This window comes from Neopsephotus bourkii, unplaced genomic scaffold (assembly GCF_033783945.1).
Source record: "Neopsephotus bourkii isolate Nb327-2 ecotype Australia unplaced genomic scaffold, CSIRO-AGI_Nbou_v1 NB_1792, whole genome shotgun sequence".
NCBI classification, from domain to species: domain Eukaryota; kingdom Metazoa; phylum Chordata; class Aves; order Psittaciformes; family Psittacidae; genus Neopsephotus; species Neopsephotus bourkii.
The window spans coordinates 1139878-1163577 of record NW_026902266.1 but is presented as its reverse complement, the minus strand read 5'-3'; the positions used below and the strand labels follow the sequence as shown (position 1 = coordinate 1163577).

The following is a 23700-nucleotide window of genomic DNA, read 5'->3' as shown; positions in this document are numbered from 1 at the left end:
TACCATAATAGGGTGTGGCCTTTTCAAAAACAGGTCAAAGAATCAGAAGGAAAAAGCACATCTAATGAAAATTTAGAAGAGCCTAGTTATTGAATGATCTAGTAAAGCCTGAAGGGAAAATAAAATGAGCAGACCACCACAGAAAATGAATAAATGGATGCACCATTTTGTTAGCACCTAGCAAAACAAACTAGAATTTGGTGGTATGAATAAATTTTTAATTACCCAGACATTTGTTGAGAAAGGTATAATAGACTTTAAAGTTTCAAGCATTCACTGGTGAGTTTTGGTGTGGGGTTGTTTTTTTCTTATTATTTTTTTAGTAATAGTATAGTAGTGCCTTTTGGCTCTTTTTTTTTTTTTTTTTTTAATAAGGGTAAAGAAAACAACTTTCTGGAAAGTTTCTATAGACATAATTTTAAATAGTGAGAAACCAACTAGGAATGGGTAAGTGAAAGGCAACTTGATTGATGTGCCAGTGAAATGATGGTACTCACAGTGTTTAGCAAAGAAAACAAAATAGAAACAGTGAATGTCAAGAAGCAGACTCTGAGAACTAATAGAACTAAAGACCTCAAGGGAATAAGGATTGAAAGGGAAGCTTTTTATAAAACAACCACCCTTTCACCCCCCAATAACTTTCAAACTCATTTGAAAATGGAAAGGTCACAAGTGAAGGTAATCTAATTGCAAAGGGAGGATTGGGACTCAGTTGTTGATTTCAAACACATGAAGATAACATATAAAAAGGGCTAATAGTGTTGCCTTAATAAGGTAATAAGGGTGAATATAGAAGAAAAACATCATTTTAGAGAGATAATTTAAAAAAGGCTAAGGCTAATGTGAGCTAAAATAAGCAAGATATATCAAGGAAAGCAACATGTATGTTAAAAATTCTTTGTACTAAAAGGAGGACTAAACTCCACCATTCGCTAAAGTTCTCTTTTAGGTATTTGTACTTAAAAGTTTGTAATACTTAAAAAATTGCCTACAAGTGCTTGCCTTACTATGTCTAGTGTCAATGGACTAGCATTTCTATCCATAACTAAAAGACAGGGCAGGTTCTGCACATATCTGGGTGGTTTAAAATTCTGTTTGGTGGACCTCATCAAACTTAAATTATTGCATGAGGAAACCTCATAAATACTAGTACTCACAATTAAAGATGGCCATATGAGTGGTTACTGAGAGACTGCAAATGGTGAAATTAATGCTTATTTTTTAAAAATAAGGAAAAACTAACAGCAAACAGATTTGTCAAGAAGAATAGGATCAAAGGAAAGAACTACTTGTGACAGGGTAGCAGACAGAAGCGATTTAGACAGAAACAACAAATTGAAGTTGGGTTCAAATATGTTTACACAAGCAGGCTAGAAATATTAATGGTTCACTGTCAAAATGTCAGTGAAATGTGGCTCTGGAGGGACTTGTTATTGTCTCAGGTTTATTCTGAATTTTCATTTATGACCTGGAAATTGAAATGAGCAACATGCTTATTAATTTCTGAGAGCATGAAGTTGACAGTCATGTCCATATCTTTAAAAAATGGGAATTTTATAGAAGTGGTCTTGAAGATGTTAAGATGCAGTTCAGCAAGGTGCTATGATTAGAAATAACAGCAGAAATACAAAGGAGAACAACCGTGTAGATGGAAAGTTTCTCAGGTTTACAGCAAATCATGAGCTGCATGAGTCATATCATGTTATAAAAATTTGAAAAGTCATACTGCAGTGTATAAAAACTAAGATATATTTCTGCTCTGTGCAGGTTTATTAGGTCTCAGAATCCACATTTGCTATGTAAACCTTATTAAAAGAGCTGTGGACTGTTTGGCAAGAGTGTAAAAGAGAGCCTCAAACAATGGCTAGATTCCTAGATCACAGACCTAGAAAATACTGAAATCAGTATGGGAAGAACTGGGGTGAGACAGATGAATGATCCTCTTGGGATGATGTGCTAACAGTCTTCAAGTGTGTATTTCGGCAATGTGGAAGGAAAGAAATTGTTTCCATACTGAAAAGACAAAAGAGCAATTGTGCTTGACTTGAGGAAGAAAAAATCCAGATTAGATATTAAGAAAACGATAAATAGCTAGCATTTTTATGTGACCTCCATCTACTACAGGCTTGAAAAGAGATTAGTCAAAAGTTTCACTGGAAATGGCATGAGGATAATTAAATATTTCTGGAAGCCTAGATGTATGCACATCATGGCAGACAGTAGTAATAGGGAAACTGCAGTCCTCAGAGGAATTAGTTATTGTAAGATCTGGAGTGGATATGCTGCATTATGGAAAGGCTAGTTTCCTTAGATTGTCAGTATGTCTGTACCTGTAAAATGCTGAATGCAAACTGCTGTATTATCTAAAGGCAATCCGACAGCAGTCATCTGTGAAGTGTGTGTAAACAGCCTCAGGTAGTAAAGAAGAGAATTAAGCATTATTTCACTAAAAGATCATCAACATGTACTGTGTAAAGCAATTTAACGGTATATATACCATTGCCAAGTAAATGTTTCCTTTCATGTATTTTATCATTTCTTCCATTTCCAATTCTGTTGCATTTGAATGCATTATGCATATATTTAATTCCTTGAGCAGTCATGAAGCCTCAATAAAAGTTAAAAATGCTTTGCATCTCGGGATTTGCAGTATTAACTTAAACCAAGACCTGGTTTCATAATGTGAACGCCTTATTGTTATCTAATGAATCACTTAGGAAAAAAAATTTAACCCTGCTACATAACAGCATTTCCGCACCCTGGTACTGAACAGTATTTCCCAACTCATTAAATAGAATTATTGGTTTACTAAGACACATCTTGTCAATTTCTCATTGTCAAAGAAAACTCACAGAATCAGTGAGTCAAACCTCTCATTTTGCATTATTTTTTAAAAAGGAGATAGGGCGAAAAGCAACAGGGGCAATGACTTTGATCGACTTTAAGTATAAATTTATAGTTTTGTGAATAAACTAAGAGCTTTCAGCCAAGGCTAAGAGTCTTAAAGTAATCTTTGAGCTATATGATTCACTTCAACTTCATGATGTGATATAACAAGCATCAATTTAGTTTTACTGCACAGATGTCATATGTCTAGACTCTTATACTAGAAGCCTCTGGAGTTTTTCCTAACTCGCAGTCTGGGGCTTGTTCTTTGTGGTTGAAGAAAGAAATGCTGAACTGGAAGAGGTTGCAGCTCTTAAGTCACTTGCCCGTACACTGTGGGTACAGGCATGATATTTAGCACAAATCCAGTAAGTGCTTGGTAAATCAGCTGCCCTTAAAAACCATATGCAGGGGGGAAAAAAAGTGTATTTGAGGGTAGCAATCAGACTGGTGGAGAGGACTTACTGTTCTGAGAGGGCTGGAGGTAAAGCAGAATACAATTTCTGTATGGATTAGTGCAACATTAAGAATAGGAGTATTGTATTCTTCTGTGCTATCTCTAACTCTAGATGACTCCATGACTGCAGCAGTGGTACTAGTGCTTGTAATGGAGTTGTCATTAGAATAGATTCACTGTGGGCTGCAAATGCTCTTCAGGAGATCCTGAGTAAATTCTGTGAAACCTGGCCCAGGTTGGATTCTCTTTTGCTGTGGTTTTCCTAACAGTTGTTTTCAAGATAGTTTTTGTATGGCTAGACAAACAGCAGCCACCCCATTGGATGTCAGCCTAGACACAATTTTAAACTTGCATATGCATTTGGTGTATTTGACATAGAGCAGTTTTATACTAAAAAGTTCTTAGTAAATGCTTGACTTGACAGCAAATTACAGTGTAAAACTCAGATGAATTTCATCCATTCTTTCATGTGCTTAGAATTTAAGTAAAACTCAGATGAATTTCATCCATTCTTTCATGTACTTAGAATTTAAGATGTCTGTCTGCATTTTTTGAAGCATTGTTTTGCTAGCTTTTTTCTGTAAGCCAACAATTGGCTGGTAATTTTGTTGGGGTTTTTTTGATTTTTTTTTCCTGGAGTACTCAAGCAAATAGCAACATTAGCCCAGAAAAAGATGTAAATGAACAATGTGTTGTTAAACTGTTATGATGATTTACCAAGACTGTTAAAGGAAAATTAATTAACTTGGTGTTAGAAGATGAAATTTGAGCTAGAGTCTTCCTTTTTCTTACTGATGCTGGCACATACTGTTTGCGGGTGTTTTTTTTTAAGAAAGATCTTTAAAATCTTGTGTTGGTTAAGAGTGTTAAATTCCTGGCATTGTGTGATTTTTTTTTTCAGACACTCCTTTGTATGTATTTCAAGTTTATTGTAGTTTAACTAGAATCAGAATGCAATTGGTGGAAACTAGCTCACAAATCATGCTTCAGAAGCTTTATTTTCAGATCTTTTCCTGCAGAATAGAAGAGATCGAAGAATCATAGAATAGCTAGGGTTGGAAAGGACCTTAAGATCATACAGTTCCAACCCCCTGCCATGGGCAGGGACACCTCACACTAAACCATGTCACCCAAGGCTCTGTCCAGCCTGGCCTTGAACACAGCCAGAGATGAAGCATTCACAACTTCCCTGGGCAACCCATTCCAGTGCCTCACCACCCTAACAGTAAAGAACTTCTTCCTTATATCCAGTCTAAACTTCCCTGTTTAAGTTTGAACCCGTTACCCCTTCTCCTATCACTACAGTCCCTAATGAAGAGTCCCTCCCCAGCATCCTTATAGGCCCCCTTCAGATACTGGAAGGCTGCTATGAGGTCTCCATGCAGCCTTCTCTTCTCTAGGGTGAAAAGCCCCAACTTTCTCAGCCTGTCTTCATACAGGAGATGCTCCAGTCTCCTGATCATCCTTGTGGCCCTCCCCTGGACTTGTTCCAACAGTTCCATGTCCTTTTTATGTTGAGGACACCAGAAATGCACACAATACTCCAAGTGAGGTCTCACAAGAGCAGAGTAGAGGGGTAGGGTCACCTTCCTCGACCTGCTGGTCACGCTCCTTTTGATGCAGCCCAGGATACGGTTGGCTTTCTGAGGTGCAAGCGCATACTGTTGGCTCATGTTAAGTTTCTTATCGACCAACACCCCCAAGTCCTTCTTCTTAGGGCTGCTCTGAATCTCTTCTCTGCCCAACCTGTAGCTGTACCTGGCCCATTCTAAGAAGTGATTGAACACTGGAACAGGTTGCCAAGAGGTTGTGGAGTCTCAATCCTCAAAGAGTCAGAACCTGTCTGGACACAGCCATGAGCAACCTACTCTAGCTGACTCTGCTTTGAGAAGGCTGTTTGGACTAGGCAATCTCCAGAGCTCCTTTCCAACCTCGACTATGATACAATTCTGTGATTCTGTAATACATCTGATAAAATGTGTTCATATCATTGAAGAAATCTGACTAAATATTTGATACCTACTTAAATTAGCTTATTTGAAACAAGTGACTTCTGTAGTTCTCTAGTTTTTATACTTTTGAATTATTTTATTTGGCATAATATATTGTTTGGATTTTTCATGCTGAATAAAAACAGAAAACCCCAGTATTAATGTTTATTAAAAGGGAAGAAATGTTTTAAAAGCATGAATATGAGGCTTTTGATTACTATGCATATGAACAGCACCCTTCATATCTTGTTTCTACAGTTATGTCATGGTAGTGTCTAATGATAGTAATCGTTGACTTACGGCAGGCCTGGGATAAGGTGCATGTCAGAAAACTGTAAGAGTGGAATTTTGTCTAAATATGTTTATCTTTTATTTTTTTCTTTTTTTTTTAAATACCTTAGGTGAAAGTGCTAAAGGATATATATGTATGTGTGTATATATATATACGTATATGAACCCTAAAGGTTTGTGTTTAACAAGGAAAAAATCCTCTCCAGCAGAGAAATATAAGTAGGTATTTAATACTGCTTTACAAGAAATTCTTTTATGTGTAGATGTTAAGGGACGTGATGAGCGGATCAAACTATGGTGGCCAGTCTCACATCTGGATATTTTCTGTAGCTCTACTCAAGCTCCTTGTAGTTATATAACAGGAATACTGAAATATGCAGGTGCAAAGAGCATATCAATATGCCATGGCATTACCTCATGATATTTTCTATCACATGAATTGTTCATATGTTCAAAATGTAATTTTCTTTTCAGATAGTACTGTGAAATATGCAGGCTAATTACATTCGGAAAGCTACCTTTGACACTCGTCTTGAGGAATGGTTTTAGTGTGTTTAGTAATGCTGTGATTTTCACTACAGTTCTGTACTTTTATGGTATCAGACATTCGTGCAGTAGGGGCTATGTGGATAGTTGGCAATCATAGGATATACAGCAGTCATGATTAAATAGATATAAAGGATTCACTGAACTGCACTAACAAATCAGACATGATTATAATCTGTGTCGATGCCTATGCAGAGTTTAGAATATGTGTGCTGGTGAATAGGCTGTAGTCCATTCACTTATGTTATTTTTCTGTGTGTGATGTAAGTGAAGATAAAATAATAGTATAGGTACATGGTCCTAAATTATAGGAAATATTTTATGAAAGCAGTAATAATTAAGGAAGTTGAATTAAACATTCTTTCATTTTTATGATGTATGTGACCTCTTATTTTTAGCTGTTGTTCATCAGTATGTTTTTCTCTTTCTGTTATTTTTTACTAATCTTAACATTATATGGCTTTCAATAAAATATTTGCTTCAATGTTCAAATAATGTAAAATTTAATCACTTGTGGTGTCCTACTATTCTAATTTCTGTTTTCAGAAGAAATACATAATGAAGTTTTCTCTTAATTGTTTGACTTTTGTGCTTACTTTTGTCAAACTATTTTTTTTCTGTAATCTCAATTTTTTAATCACTTGTATGCATAAAAGCATAACATTTTGTGAAGTGATTTCTAGGTCTGAATTCATATTCTGGGCATGTGTAATTTTGCATAGCTTGTCCATGTTATGTGATGGCAAGAAAGAATACTCAAATCTCTTCAGTCAAACTTGTTGAACAATTTTGTCACTTTTTTAATATGAGCATTTTAAGGACATAATAACAACATAATTTAGGACAATTTTTTTAAATTGTCACTTAAAGTACTTTTTTTTCAGATAAGTAAACTGAAGTGCAATAAATGGCTAAACAGAAAAAGCAGGAATAGAAATTGGATGGTAAACAATTTACTGTTTTATGCATACAGTATCTTTGGTCTTTATTGCATACATGATAAAAACTGTATTTAGAACTTTTAGTGGCAGTTGAAATTTAGCAGGTTAAATGCCTCATGTTTAATATGCAGCAACTTCAGTATATGCACAGATGTTTTTTAAATTTAGGGTCAGCTTCACTTTTGTGTTAGGAGAAGAGGTTGAATAAGATGGTTCATTAGTTCTCTGACTCTCAAACAGTTCTTGTCACAAAATCTGTTGACACCTTTCATGCAGTGCTCTAACTTCAGACAGGCATGGGTTTATACTGTAGATGTAAATGCTTGGAGTAGGGCAAGACTTTCCCCTATTTGTTACAGTGTCCCTCTTTTTGCATAGGCAGTAGAGTACTTGGAGCTTGGGGCTGTCTAAAAGCCAGAAGATTCCCTCCTGATACAGTTCTCAACCATGCACTGCTCATGAGAAGTAGAGAGGCTTCGTTTGGAAAAGTGAATCTGTCCTTTTATTTCTTATTATATTTCTCATATTAACAAATATCCACCGCTCCCTTTTTGATTTTTCCTTTTTTTTTTTTTCTCCCAGAGTAACCTTTTAAAGTTTTCAGCATGAACTTTTTTCCTGTGTCATGAAAAAAGAAATCTGAAGTTCCTCATTATAGAACTTAATAGAATTCTTTGTCTTGCTATTATTCCTGGATGTTTTAAAAAAGGTGGACTTTTTTCTTTTTTATATGGTTTATTTTATGAATATATGGGTCTGTTTTGTGGTTTTGGGAGGTACAATGATCCAGATTTTCCCTGCATGTCCTACAGTCAAATCCTGCAAGTTTTTTTTTTTTAATTATACAATTGAATAACTAACACTACAGAATAGGAATTTGCATTATATGCATCCATTTCAGTTACTAACTTATTCTTAACACTTTATTTTTCTTTATTGTTTTTATTTGCAGCCTCTTCCTATGCTCACCTTGCTATTTCTGTAGCCAGTAAATGATTAAATTAATTCATTAGGGTGCGTGGTGGGTAGATGCATACATACTTGCAGACCCTCATCTCGCTCCACATAAATCAAGATATAAATCTAGATATAAATCAAGTGTGCAAGGGAGACTTAAATCACTGTTTCCTTTGTGTTAGTGAGCCTTTTTGTTTGTTTTTTAAATGAGATGTGAATTTCTACGAAGTAGGTCCTAAGAACATCAGGAGAGAAAGGTGGGTACAGTGGCTCAGCCAACTCTTTGCCCTCCCACCTTGGGCAAGTCAGTTAAAGATGTATGTAGTGAATGTGTGTTAATTCCTGGGCTTTCTATGCAGTTCAGAGTGAGGATTATGTGGGTTTAGAATAATACTCGGAGCAGCCAGTTTACTGAGCTGTGAACAGCCTAAGGCTAATTTATAAGTGGAAAAAGCCCCAAAGCAAACCAAAACCCAAACATGTCTGGGCTTCTACCCTTTCTGGAGCTTAGGTATTTTGCGTGGGGTCCAGTAGTTGCCTTTGTCTTCTTAAGATCTAAAACCTGGAGGAACTTTGTAAAGCTAGGTACATTTAAAACATCTTTCAAACAAGGAGAAGCTCTTCTAATTACTCCATATAGCTGATGGTTCAAACATTTGTCTAGCAATAGTAGAATTAAATTTAGTTCTCTGTAAGTCTGCTGTTTCAAACTACATCTGTTATCTTCTAAAAGAAAACCATATATCCTCAATAAGCTGTAGAATAGATTCAGTGCAGTTACTATTTATGGCTGTCATTGAAATGGGGCTCTACTCTATGAGGAAAGCCAAGCCAAAGAGACCATGTCTGAAAAGGTGCAAGATGTTATGACCTAGTGCTTAGCACATCCAGCTCTGAATAGAGAGCCTGAAGTGCCTTAATCCCCTTTCACAAGAGTGACTTGAGGACAAAATACAAAAATAGCTGTGTCATGTCCTTCCCCTTGTTATTCTCTTTGACTTTTTAATATGGGGACTTAAAACCCATTGTTCCCACTAGCCAATATTAAACTGTTTCACATAAAATTACAATCGAATGACCCATATAAGAAATACAGTTCCAGTAATTCATAAAGTAAAACACAGACTGCATCAGATGCATTAAAAGAATTCCTGGAGCTTAGTACTCTGAGGGGATACATGTATGAACAGATTCCACGAGACAAGAACAAGTTGCTTGTCTCTCCTGCCCGGCAGACCAGAGGGATCCACAGTTCAGTCTTAAAATTCCAGAAGGAATGGATTTCTGATGTCTCTGAATAGGATTAAATATCATTTTGTGGCTCAGAACCATGGTGCATCTTTCTTAGTTAAAACAATTTTAGCAGTTAGATATAGCTCTCAAATTGTGCCAGCCAGGCTGGAAAACACAGATGCAATCACAACACAGAGGCTGTACTACTACATAGCACCATCCTTCCAGGTTACAGCTGTGTCCAGTCTTGGTATTTATATAGATTTTTGTATCTAACAACACCAGGTTAGATATTTATGTATGTTTTTATTATTGTCATTGCCATTAAAAAGGTCATATCCTTAGAACTCCCATCTCTTCTAGTATGCTCTTACTGCATCTTATTCAGTACAATGATGCTAGAAACTGCTGCTAAAGTTTTTTTTTCAGGGGTGTATATCTTTCTATGAACATCATCTACACTTGTCTTAGCTTAATGAGCTGTGTTTCATCAGATCCTCCTTACATTTAAGTAATTTGAGTAATTTGATAGTCTATCCTCAAACTCCTGTAGAAGTTTGAAATAGTAATAAGCTTAATGAGAGAGTATGTTAACCTAAGCAGTGAATGTGCTTAGTTAAAGAATGTATGACTTTCAAACATTTATCATCGCCCCCATAGCTTCTACTTTTTGTTTCAAAAAATGTGATCTTTTCTCAGTGTGTTTCAACAGGAATTCTCTATCTGAATATTAGTCTCATGAATAAGCAGCTTTCTGCTAACTGCCTGGAAGAAACACACAAAACACTTGACTGTGTCATTGCCTACTGATTCAGTAGCTGTGATTCCACATAACTGAGAGGAGTTTAGTGTCTTCTAAAACCAACAATGTCATCATTAATTCGTCAGAAACACAGCTGTGAACCTTGGGTGCTTTTTATTATACCAAACCAACCGGGCAAAAAACATTCCAATGTGCAGTAGAGAAAGTTCTAAGCAACTGGGGTGCACAGTGCTTTGTGTTTAAGCTATTGACCTTGTAATGTGATCACACAGACTTTTAGTAAATTAATCTTTCAGATCTTATGAGTGACATGTGAACTTTGACTTTCTTGGCAAAAGACAGACTCCAAATGCATGATAAATTCACATAACTTTCTTTTGAAAAAAAGTAGTCTTTTGGTACTTCCATGTCTTTTACTAGGAAGAATATTAGACTTTTTAATTTTTTGTGCAGTGATGTACATCATTGAGTGTAAATGTGGTTGTCCCAAACTTTATTTAAGAATATATTTTTGCTATTCCTGTAGCAATGATATGTTTCAAATTGTGAAACATGAAGTTTTCTGTGAGGTACATGCAACTGGACCTTTTACATTCTGGTAATTTGTTCATTGTTTCTAGAATTGTGTTAATTTCCCTAAAATCAAAATTTCTTATAATTGGTGTTTACACAGCCATTATTCCAAAATACATTTTATATATGAGCATGTTCTGCCAAAAACAGGTGAAAAATTCAAGCACTGAAATATTCTGATGTCGTCAAGGCATAATTATTTAAAATTTTGAGTCTTTACTATAAAGCCCATAGATTTCTACATGAGCATAATTCTTTTTTGTCCCTGGTGCTGGAAAGCTGGTATGCTTATGCTTAGTATTTGGGCTACCTGGTTTCCTGCACATCTGTCATGTGGCTTGTGGCATTCTCTTTGGTCATGAGGAGTAAGTACAGGAGCTTACCCAGTGTGTCTGTGTGACCTGTTGAAAACCATCTTTGCTTATAGTTACAGACATGTAGCCATCTCTTATTTACCAGGCATGGGTTTACCAGGAAATGAGTAAGTGGGAGGGAAGGAAACCTATGTACTGCAACACTGCGTTATGTACCTATAAGTTTATAGCTTTCACAGTCAAATCAACCTACTGTCCTTGTAAAGTGAGTAAAAGTTTTCTCACTTTTTATCTGTGTGCCACAGATACCTGTAGGCACATGAACCAGGATAATAACAATAAGGAACTTCAACAATTAGAACACGTACTTTTTGAGATTATTTTGTTCTGGGACATGAGAATCTGTGACCAAAAAAAGAACAACACAAGATGCTAAAAGGGGTTTTCATTTCCAAGGCCTAGAGAGCTAAAAACTATTACAAACTTAGTGGCAGAAAGTAACTGTGAGATTTTTCCTCATCACGCCAGGAAAAAAAAAAAAAAAAGGGGGTTGGCATTCCTACCTGGTCTTACAATATTTATGCTGTTTCTAGTTTTCCAAGGACATAAAATACATGGATTTTTATTTTTTTTTATAATAGTATAAAAAAATTAGCATGCCAGCAGGAATATGGTCATTGATACTGTTGCATACTTACTGTATGTTTAAAACAAGCCTGAGGAAAAGCTATAAAGGTTTTAATAAGTGATCAAAACCAAGGTCTGTTAGACTTTCTGAAGGGATCTTTGTAGTTAGAGGAAAAAAATGTATTATTTTGCATTTCTATTTAAAAAAACTCCAACACTGTCAAACATCAAGTAAAATAGATTAGCACTTGTTTTATCTCAGTCTTAGGGTTTCTTTATTATTATGTGGTAAATTTAAACTTTCTGGTAATGTAGATTTGAATGTTTCAAGGTTTAATTCGTGTTCTTGTACTTACTGAAAGGATCCATGTCCCCCAACCCACCACCACCCCTAGTCAAGAATGGGTGCAGGCAGGCTTGAACCTAAATAAAATGTTTTCTTTGGAGCATATTGTTCATCACGTTTTTCCTAAAGGCTGTTGGGTTTTCCTTTAGAATGGAAATAGAAGAGCCATAGGCAGGTATTCGATTTCAGAATACCCTTCCATTCTTTAGAAATGAAAAATTTATTCTCAGTTTTAAAAATGTTTTTTTAGTACTCCATAAAAAGATGCCACATTGACAAGCACAGCTGCAACTTGATGTTCCCTATAAAAACTTTGCACTTGCCCTGTGGCAACAAGCCCACCAAACTCAAAAAGAAAATAAAATTCTGTATCAGTTCTCTCTCTGACTTCTCATTAGCAGAGACAGAGATGTGGCAAAATTATCCCTGCCCTTAAGCATTTATCTATACTCATGTATGGTAATTTTTCTCTTAAAAGGCAATGACAATTTCATAGATTTTAGATGGTATGTTCCTTAGTTAAGTGTAATTATTCATGACATGAATCAAAAAGGTCAGAAATATTTTATGAGAATTAAACCGGAACTTGATTTTTTTCCTTCAAGAGACTTACTAGTCCTGCCGTTGTGAGGTAGGACTCCTTATTTGCAATCCACATAATTAAAGTTATTGCCAATGTCTCTTTTTTCCTGTAAGTTGTGTAAATTTTGGTACTGTTAAAGCTCTAGATTTTTTTAGTGCCACAACTCCACTGGAATCTTTGCTCCTATTAAGAAGGAGACAAACCTAAGCCTTTATTTAAAACTGTAACAATTGAAAGATCAAAACAAGAAAAAAATTACAGTTTTGGATCTACTAGACCACGTATTTTTGGAGAGATGTCGTGGGTCTCTGTGTTTGAGTGCTTGCATTTGCCAATACAGGGCAATATTGTACATGCTCTTTTGTTGAGTTTGTGGGATAAACTCAGAGTAACAAGACAGAGAAAGCTAAGCCAGTGTGATACGCTTGTTATTTGAAACTAGGTGTCTTTACAATTCTGTACTTCAACATATTTCTTGGAAATGAGTTTCTGAAAAAGAGTCATACACCTTTTTCTAATCCTGTGTGATTTACCAAATTTCTGTTGTTGATCTCTACTTCTTCCTATTTATCCTCTTTTTGCTTAGAATGCAAATTGTATTGTCATAAAGGCTTCAGTTTTAAAAACAGTAATTTATAAGCAAAATTCTAAATTTTCTGTGTTTAGATATTAGCTGGGTTGAATTACAGTCTGAGGTGCTGCTGTCTTTGCCACGTGTGAGGACCTTGTGAACTAGTCAGCATTATTAGCACTTGGCTGAGGCTCTTGATTTAGGTGTTATGAATGTGAAATAAAGAAGGAATACTATGATCTTTGTTTAATGCAGAGTCAAAAGCTCTGTGAGAAAACCCCATTTCTAAAAGAAACTGTGTGCTTTCTTCCTTGGATAATTGAGATTTTGCACTACCTATGTTACTGCACTAGAGAACACTGTGGGTTTCTGCATTTTCTTCTACATATAGCAGGACTTCTTTCATATCACACTTCTGCTATTGGGAGAGAATATTTCTGTTTCCAAAATATTTATCACAGGTCAGTTTTACCATATGCATATATACGGTATATAGAATCAGAATCAGAGCTGCCTGTTGCTATTGATACACAGGGCTAATCAAGAAGAATTACTTTAAAAGATATCCCTAAAAATATCAGGAATATGGTCTAAACTCCTAGAATTCATAAAACTATTATTTTGTTCTTTTTTTAAGCCTTCATTCATAGTCACTTTTGAGTCTTTGTGTCTTATTGCTCCTTGGGCCAGTCCTTGATGTCAGTGAGACTAAACTACATAGGTCATGTAGATCATGTGTCTGCAGCTTGTCTGTTTTCCTTCTTATTTGATGGAGGCATTTTGTCAGTTTTATTGGTGTTTTAGCACTTAGTGACGTTTCTTACATTATGAAGAAACAAATCTCTATGCCCTTACTTTTATTGCTATTTATGTTTTCTGTCCCCTGAATGGATTATAGACCTGCAAGTATTCTTAAAATCTCAAGATACTTAGAGTTTTAAAATTGCTATGAGAAGATACTTATGTACCCTTAGTGTACCCGTATGGTACACTGTATCTATTTCTTGGAAAAATATAAGCCAACGTGACAGAAAAAAAAAAAAAAAAGTGGGGTTTTGTAACAGAAAACAGCTGCAACCACATCAAGGCATTTTTGTCTACTCTACTGGCTTTGCTGAAAATTAAAGCCACAACTTAATAATATTCAAGGAAGAGATTCCTATGGAATTAAATCTGTTAAGTGCGTGATATCAAACTGTTAAAAACACAAAAAGGGATGTTTAGGAAAATGTTTCTGAATGCTAAATAGCCTAGATTGCAGAAATTCTGCTTCTTCAGGAGAGGCTAGAAAATGAAAATCTTATTCAGAAAGATGGATTATAAATACCAGCTCAGGAATTTGTGTCTTATGTTTTCTCACACATTCAGTGTGCTCAATTAAAAACAGCTTGCTTTCTAACCTCAGAATACTTGAAAGTGTATGAAATCAAGTGCTGTAAAACTAGGGAGCTATCTATTTGTTGAGAAAAATTTTAGAAATGACAGAAACAATTGTAGTGACTCATATATAGAAAAATGCCTTTTTTTTCCTTGCTACAAATGCAATAGATGAGCTAAACATTGAACTAATCTCAAGTCAGGAGAGCTGAATTCTTGCAAAACATCTGTTGACAACCTTAGGGTAGATGGATTTTTAAATTCAGAGTTATTTAAATCAGACATTTTTATCACAGTTCAGTATTAAATAAAGACGGGTTTCCATCATGATTTATGCAGCTTTTAAAATTCTTGTTAATTATTTTTCTAAAGAACGGTTGACTTATTGTTTAGTGACTACTAGGATATGATTATATTCAATTAAATACGCCCAGTACATCAAGTCAGTACCTCTTTGCCTTACCCAGAAAAATATACTCTATGCACATATAATTACACAGTTTAATGTATTTTTACTCAGAATTGTAGTTCTTACCTTTTGTTTTATCAAAGATACTGAATAAAATGTCTTTCTTTGTTGATTCCTGCTTATTAGAAATTTGTGCCCTGCTGCTACCATGAAATTAAGCTAAAATTGAAGTTAGCTTCAGAAAATGAAGGGTAAAAAGTACGACTTGTAGCAGTTCAGAAATAAAGGGGTTTGGATCTTTAAAATGTATGAAATTATTTCAGTATGCTTCCAAGAAGAAATTCACACAGTCACTGAATCGCTTCATTATATCCTAGAGTAGTGCCATGCAAATTTTGCAGCTGAGAGTAATGCAGCTTAGTGTCTCAGTGTCTGTGGTACCAAATGAAAAGAAAACGATTGCAAAAGATATTTTAGCTTCCTTTGTTTGTTGTTTGTCAAGCAGTTGCTTTCTCTTTCTGGTTTTCAGTGTGTCATATCTGACGAAGCAATTTTCATTATATTTGCATGTTCAAACCGCATGCAATTAAGTGGATATTTTTGAGAAAGATAAAATAAAAACAAGTGTTATGCCTGTTTGCAATGACTAAAATATGTGTGTTTGAATTAGTTTTGCCTGCAAGAGCTTGTTTGTTATTGGGTTGTTTTTTTTTATAACCTGTAGGTGCTCTTAAAAAAGAAATGGGCTATTGCAATTACCGTGTCTCTTCTTCACAATTTTCACCTACTTTGCTCCTCTAAATAACAGCAAAATTTTATAAATTTATGTCCCCTTTTGATTTCTGTCTAAAATTTATCTTTCTCAGAGAAAGGGGAAAAAAACTTTAGGGTTTTTATTTCCAATTTATTAATGAAGTTCATTTTATCTTCTGAAATCGTATACAGTTTTTACATTTACTTTTTTTTTTAAATGGAGTTTTTATGATTCCATGAGGCTGATAATGGCTTTGATGTTGTGATTCTGGTGTCTCATGATGTTACAAGCTAAATTTTCTTTTCAGACAGTGATATTACCAGAGTCCCACAAATCTCCCCTTTTTTTTTTCTGTTGTTCCTGCTTTCTGGCTCTTAGCAGCAGCAGCTACAGAAAATTGCCTACCAGACCTTTTTATTCTGCCCATAGAGAAGCAGAAACAGTGGAAACAAATGAGAAAAGGGAAAATGTCACCAACAGAAGAAAAGAAATAGAAGAATAGAAGGTGGAAAAGAGCAATGGCAGGAGATTTTCTCCTACCGTTCAGCAATCCCATTCTTGTTAAAGATCTAAGTCTCCTGAAATAGTGCTGAAGTCCCCAAACATACCCAAGCTAGGTATAAGCACAGGACTGGACCATCAGATGGTGAATCTTGATTATAGCACAAGGAGCTCTTCATTTTGGAATCCGTTATTCAGCTTCCAGTCTAAATTTTTAACACCATCAGATTGATACATGTTATTGCTCTATCCAGAAACATGCTCTCTGAGTGGTAAGCTTTTTTTTGATTTACTCTACTTACATTTCCTCTCATTACATTCTGAAATAGCCTTACACAGGAAAGATTAACTTTTTTCTTCTAGATTTGTTAAGCCCTTTCTCATAATGTAGTGTTTTTAAAACAAAAAAGCAAGCACTGAAAGCCATAACACGATGTGCTGAACACTAAAGAATTTCCTTGTAAAAGTGGATGTGTGGTTCTCTGTACTGGGTCTGCCTGGGATGGAATTAATTTTCTTCCTAGCAGCTGGTATGGTTTTGTATTTGTGACCAGAGCAACAGTGATAACACACCCATGTTTTAGCTGTTGCTAAACAGCATTTGTAGTGTCAGGGCCTTCTCTGTTTCTTGCTCTGCCCTCCCAGTGAATAGATCAGGAGTGAGGAATAGGCTGGGAGGGGGCACAATGAGGCAGGTGACCCAAACTAACCAAAGAGATATTCCATGCCATATAACACTATGCACAGCAATCAAAAGGGAAAAGAAGGGGTTCTCTAAAATTCCCATCTTTTCCTGAGGAATTGGCTGGGCATTGGTCTACATACAGGAGATGGTCAGTGGTTGCCTTTGCGTAATTTGTTTTATTTTCTTTCCCTTCTCCTTTGCTTATTAAACAATTTTGATCTAGCTACACAAGTTTTACTGCTTTTAGTCTTCCTGTTTGCTTCTCCTGTCCCGCTGGGGCAGGGGGGGTGGGCAGTGAGCAAGCAACTGTATATTGCTTAGCTGTCTACTGTATCACAACAGTATCCTAAGGACATATTACCACAATTTAAATGTTATGGACACCAGTCCTGACTTCTGTGGTACAAAAGAGCTTTGGGCTGCTAGCACTTATGGGAATTGTAAAAAGCTCTTCCACAACAACATGATGTGACTGTTTTTGTATGCAGCGTATGAATTATGTTCCATAATAGTACCTCTCATAGGGAAGTTCATGTTGCTTTGGTGTGATGCATAAAGGTGAGACCTTGGAACTAATAGTGCATGTTGAGTTGAGTAGTGTGGAAATACATGGCAAGGATTGCCTTTTCAAAGCAGAATAGAGCTGTTTGAGAAACTATTAGTAAGTCATGAAAAAAATAAAACTTCCAAAATCTCCCTGTGCTGCTACGTAAAAAATCTCATGTTGTCTCAATAAATTAGTATACACTTAAAATAGTCTTAATCCAGAAGAGATCAGTTACTTTAGAATTGACTGTTGTAGTCCTACACATCAGTAAAAATCTAAGTAAATTTGAGTATCAAAGTAAATTGTTTCAAGCAAATAAAGTATCTTGAGAAGTGTTGATTGTAATACTTTCAGATTAAGCACCAAAATATAGGTGTTTATAGGCATGCCAGCTACATGAGTCCTTAAATAGTTTTGGCTTTCTAGTGCTTATTCAGTTTCTGTGTGTGATTTTATGATTATTTACTATAATAGAAATAATACTGACATATTAGCTTTCTCCCCATGCTAAAATCTGATAAGGCCTTTCAGTGTTAAGTTGATTTCTGTTACTGTGTAGATGTGGAAAACAAGACTAAAGCTTTGAACTTGCAAGCCTGTAGTCACAGCAGGTCTGTCTGCAGTGTACTACAAGTTTGCATTCCTACCACATGCAGTAAGGTTTTCTCTATAGACCCATGTCACTGAGGAATTCAGCAAGGAACAAGAAATCTTCAGTCAGAGAAGGGCCACAAGTGTGTGGAAAGCTAGCCACACATAAACAGTAAAGGTCATTAGCAGGCTCCTAAACTCCTGGCTAGGAATTAGTTTTTTGGATCATTAACGGTAAAAAGCCTAGAAAATGAATAGGACTCAGTGTCCTATTAAAAATTAGCCAGAAGTATTAAAAGGTTTTCCAATTTCTAATGGGAACCAGACCTGGTAGCTCATTTTCCCTTGTCTAGTGGGCTGTTTTTTCATTTTGATTTACATTACTTTTATGTCCTTGTATTTTTAAAGAACAATCTTGCCGGGTTTTTTTCTGTATAGGAGTTGTAAATTATTTACAGTAAGGGCAGTGATAGCTTGGGAGAGGTAGAATCTAGTGTCTCCCTAAGACTGTGTTACTGATTCCAAGTCTTGTGACTCTAAACTAGTACAGTTAGCTGTGAAAAGATTTATTTTGGTGTGTGCAAAAGTGTACTTTGCAAACTCCTCATACAGTTGCTGCATTATGCAATCCCATGAGTTCAAATGCTCATTTAGGTGTGAGGTGTCTCTCCTTAGGGTATTACCTGTTTCCCTAAATTCAGTATTCTGATTTCAACAGCAGCCTTTCTTCTTTCATTTCAATGTAGATTTCTTGCTGCTGAGTGGATGACTGATGGCTATTTAAGAGCTGTCATCTTCCCTACTGTATATTTTTCCTTAACCCTAAAATGACTGTGGCACAAAAAAATTGCGAACAGTGAGCATTTAGTATTTTAAAATGTAACTTTTGAGAGCTGTGTTAAATAATTTCTATTTCCGTATCTTTGCATCCTTGCAATCTTGTCTTACAAAACAAACCAAAGGGAGGAAGAGATAAACAAAGAAGAAAAGTAAGTAATGTTTTACACTGCCTGCTTTGCCTGCAGGCCTGCCACTCCAAAGGAAAACAAGCCCACAAGTTACCAAAACTTTTCACTCTATAGATGTTATACTCCTTTCCCTCTCCGTATGCCTTAGGCTCCAAATCTCCCTACTTAGCTCTCTGGTAGTAATCAAAGTAATATATGGACTAATTGTCAATATGAGCCATATGATTTTCCTGACAGGAAAAAAAGAAAAAAATAAATTTGGACAAGAAAACGTAGACTGCAGATAAATGGGGATGGGGAAAATAAAATGACAGAAGAAAGGCAGGACAAAGATGATCTTCTCACTGTTTTCATTTTGTACTCATTCATTTACTCCAGATGCAGGATTATTTTCTGCTGTGAGTGAATTGCCCTGTCATTAACATAAACTTAACTCTAACTGATCTTGGCCAAGAGCTTTGAAATATGTCATTATACAACCACACACTCAAAACCATGTGTGAATCCATGTGGGTTTCCAGATGTGAAAATCTTCTGTGATACAAATTTAGTTATGTTTATGTAGCATGATATTCTGCTCTGTGGATATGCTCTAGATGCAGCTGTGCTTTCAGAAGTGGTCTGTCCTATGTTACTGTGGTGCTCTGCCTGAGCGAATGCATCTTGTTTCTTATAGTTAGTTCATTCTATGAGTGACTATAGACAGACATTGTCCCACAAGTTAAAATACTTCTTCAAGAAATGTAAGAAATTCAGCAGGGTCTTGTAAATCAGATTGAGAGTGAAAATTTGAAAAATTCCATGTTTCATTTTTACTTTGTCATGTGTTTTACTACGAGTTGTTTTTCCCTCTCTGACTGATTTTTGATCTGTATTTTCTGCACTAGGATTGGAATTTAAAAGCAAAAGAAAAATTAGATCATATTGTTTTCTTCATTATTTAAATAAGTGCTTAAGGCTGTGGTTTGATTTCAGTTATATTATCAAAACTACATTGATTGATACCAATATTAGCTGAATCTCAATATAATTACCTCATTTAATTTTCATCTAAATACAGCTCTCTACATATAATGATAGTTGATGATGGCTTTGGTTTGTTTCGGTTTGTTTGTTTAAAAGCCTAAACATCTCATTTTCTTTAATGCAGTTGTCTTCTTTTATATGTGTAGGAAGTGAATTCAGAGTGTCTTTGGGAAGGAAAAGTGTGTGCAGAAAAAGGCTTGTGGGTTCAATAAATCTATAAAACAGAGTTTAAGAACATCAGCTAGTGCCTGAACTGTAATCAGTCTATAGTAACAGTTTTTAGCTATTCTTAATGTTTGAGCATGTAAGTACAGAATAGTGGCTGAAAGTAACCGAAAATGTCTTTCTTGTTCACTTTGTAGTGTCACCTTGTAATTTTTAATAGCCACAGCAAGTTTACAAAGAAATACTGTTTTTTTCCTCACCGAGAGCTGTCCCTATTCATGAACATGAATAATCAGTTTTTAAGCATAAATCATACATGCTGTGCTAAGTTGGCTGCAATCTCGTCATGTCATATACATGAAATAGTGTCATATCACTCATGTAATTGGATCGGGGTAAAAAAAAAATAGCTAGATCTGATATTGATCTTTTTTTTCTGAAATGATAGTAGCTCCATGCTCTAGCACAATGTAAAGTCACGTCTGTGTAACAGTCATTACACAGTGAATAAATCATTGTTTGACATAAATCACTGCAGCCTTAGAGTTCATCAGCTTGTCAGCTGATCTTTTGTCTCTTGAATGTTTGGTAAAACTGAGGTTTTGATTGTAGAAAGCATCTTTTCCCATTTAATATGTCTGTAACATTTGTAATACACATAATTATATTTTATCTCATATTTCATAGGCAAATGTATTATGAATATCTAAAATATGTCTTGTACCTTTCATTGCAGTCTTTAAATTGTCAGACAGTATTGTGCTTCTCTATTACTAGGGAGCATTAAGGACTATACAGGCTATAAGTAATGGCCATTGCAAACCTCTCCAGGCAAGGCATCCTTTGCCATTCTTCACCACTATCAGCTAATATTAGCCATTATCTTTAATATCAAATTTAAAAAAATGGCCAGTAAAGGAAACCTGCATGATAAAAATGATGGGAGTGTACCACTGTCTGAATGAGAAATTGACTGGAAGAGATACATCTGTGAGCTGTCCAAAGAGTGACAACTTCTTGAAAGCAGTAAAACTGGTGTACAGAAGATGGGGCTTTCTTCTGTCACATGCCTTGGGACATACATGACATCGTAGGTCCTGAGCAACTGATGGGCTTTCTGTCAATGGCTGAGCAAGGCTCAACGGTTTGTTGCATTTTTACAGTGGGTGGCAGGGAATACTTCAGTCACTATGTGACAATCCTATCGTCTGTTTTTTTGACCCCAGCTGTATTGCCCAAACAGCTGAAAGTCTTTTAGCTACGTGCTGGTTTGCTTTCAGTATCTAAAATCTTAAAGCGTGTGTGTGTCTGTATACACTGGAAACCAAGTTATATGAAAAAGTACATGGTTTGGTAATTAAGACAAGCGATATCCAGTGGAAGACTAAGCAAAATCAAAGGCCTTCTCAGCGCCTTGTGGACATCAGACTTCTTTCCTAAGTTTCAGCACCTAGTCTATCTAGAACCTACTGAAGTTGTTACATAAATTATATAAATATATAAATACATATTTAAATTCAGTTTGAAATGAAAAAAAATTATATCAGTTTAAGAGGTCTGCCAGTGCTTTTGTATCTTTCAAACTGTTTTATGGCACTGCTTTTCATTAATTATATTTTGAAAGAAGAAATTCTTGCCCTCTCTTTTTTTTTTTTCAGACTGAAGAACAAATGGGCCTCTCTGAAGAGCAGCTTAAGACCCTTCTGGAAGAATGTATACAGGCTCAGAGAACAATAAGCAACGTTACCATGCCAAAGTCTCAGGAATCTCTTTCTTTTGGATTAAGTCCCCCTTGTTACACAAGTCAAAACTCCACTCTTCACTCCACATCTACTCTTTCCAAAATGTTAGTTGAAGACCATATTGTAGGGATGTTAACAGCTCAGGAAAAGACTGGACTGGAAGACAAAAGCTTGTGTGTTAATGCAGAGAGTGAAATCCCTGGCTGCTATATCAGCAAAGCACTGGTTGATAGACACTTATCAAAGGATTCACTGGCCCAAACAGAGGAACCTGCTGACCTAGAAGGTTTACAGAAGATGGAAGATAAGAGCATTACTAAAGGTTACTTTATGTCAAGAGCATTCAACACAAAAAGGTTGAAGAAACCTTCTTTCTTGGATGAACCATTATATTGCATCAGCACAAACAATGAGCCATCCACAGAGGCTGACATTCTCTGCATACCACTGCAAACCAAAGGAGGTGAGATTCTTAATGACCCTTTAGAATAGGCTTTTGATTATGATGGAAAAACCCAAGCAGGTTCTCACCAAAGGTATGCACCAATACACACTGATTATTATGGTGGGGCAAGGACGTACTTTTACAAAACATAAAGCTGTGCCAAAAGTAATACACACAAAATAACAGAATAATTAATACAATTCTTGCCCTGACATAAGTGACTATAGGACTAGGACTCTTATGAAATATAACATTGATGTTGATTAATTCTGTCAACTGGAAAACAGTGTTGACAACACATACGGATTATCTTTTTGATACTAGATGGTCATGTTCACTGTTCTATGGAAAGCGAATATTCTCCCAGTAGTTTGTATAACATTTCACACATAAATTCAAGTATTTCTTGAATGTTTTTACTAAGGTAAACTCGGTAGTGTAGAAACAAACTTGACCTAGTTATATTAAAAATAGTAAATTGCTTTCAGTAGTTCAAAATTACACATAAAAGATACCAAAATGAATAAATACTGCAAAATTTCTATAAAATACTTTTAGTTCAGTAAAATAAACAGCTGTAACGAGGGGGGATAATAATAATAATAAAAAAAATCACTCTAGTATTATAAAAATATTTTGGAAATGTCTCTATTTTTTATGTCCTTTACTTAATGTAATTATATAGTGATAGTGTAATTTAAAACTACATTTAGATTTTTAGCCTAAGACCAATTCTCTTTCTGAAAACCAGACCATTCAAATAAGCAGATTTTAGGCACGTGCCTCTACAGCTTTCATTTCTCTCAGGAAAGTTGTGACAGTGTGAAGTTTTTTTTTGGTTAAATAGTTTAATTGTGCTAGAAATCAATTAATTTTGTTCAGCTTTTCAAGACAGGGCTTTGTTATCTGGTAATCTATTCTGAATTTGAAGAAACATTTTTTTACATTCATCTGTAATTTAGAAGGACATCCTACTACCTCTTTACTATGTTATAATTTCTTGATTATGATCACAACTGTTTCTTTGTTTGCTTGCACTTAACCTTTCTACAGTGAAGGGAATGTTAATATATTTTCAAAGCAGTTCCACTTACTAGAAAGCAAGAAGGCTTATTGCTGGTTTTACACTGCCACACAAACTTGGTATCCATACTTACCTGCTGTAGTTACTCAGTATGAGATTCAGGCCAATGCTGTAATAGAAGTAAAATAGAAATACAATTCCTGTAGAAGAGGTTGGGGTTGCTCAGGTTTCTTTTTTCTGGTAGGTTAGTTTTCAGCTACCTTCACATGCTAGCTTTGCTCTTCAAGTAAATTCAAGTATCAGAAGAGCGGAGCAAGGGAAGGGGGAAGTGGTCTTCCCCAGGGCAGAGTGGGGTGTCAGTGGTGGTGATGGGGAACACCACAGAGA

At 35.6% G+C, this 23700-nt stretch overlaps 1 protein-coding gene across 1 annotated transcript in view; it reads left to right on the top strand.

The window, feature by feature from the left end:
- FSIP1 (fibrous sheath interacting protein 1) overlaps nucleotides 1–23700 on the top strand; it is an 82448-nt gene that overhangs the window by 56689 nt on the left and 2059 nt on the right. Inside the window, exon 11 of the mRNA XM_061380214.1 lies at nucleotides 21761–22307. Coding sequence (XP_061236198.1) covers nucleotides 21761–22307 — 547 coding nt within the window. The remainder of the gene's footprint in view (nucleotides 1–21760; nucleotides 22308–23700) is intronic.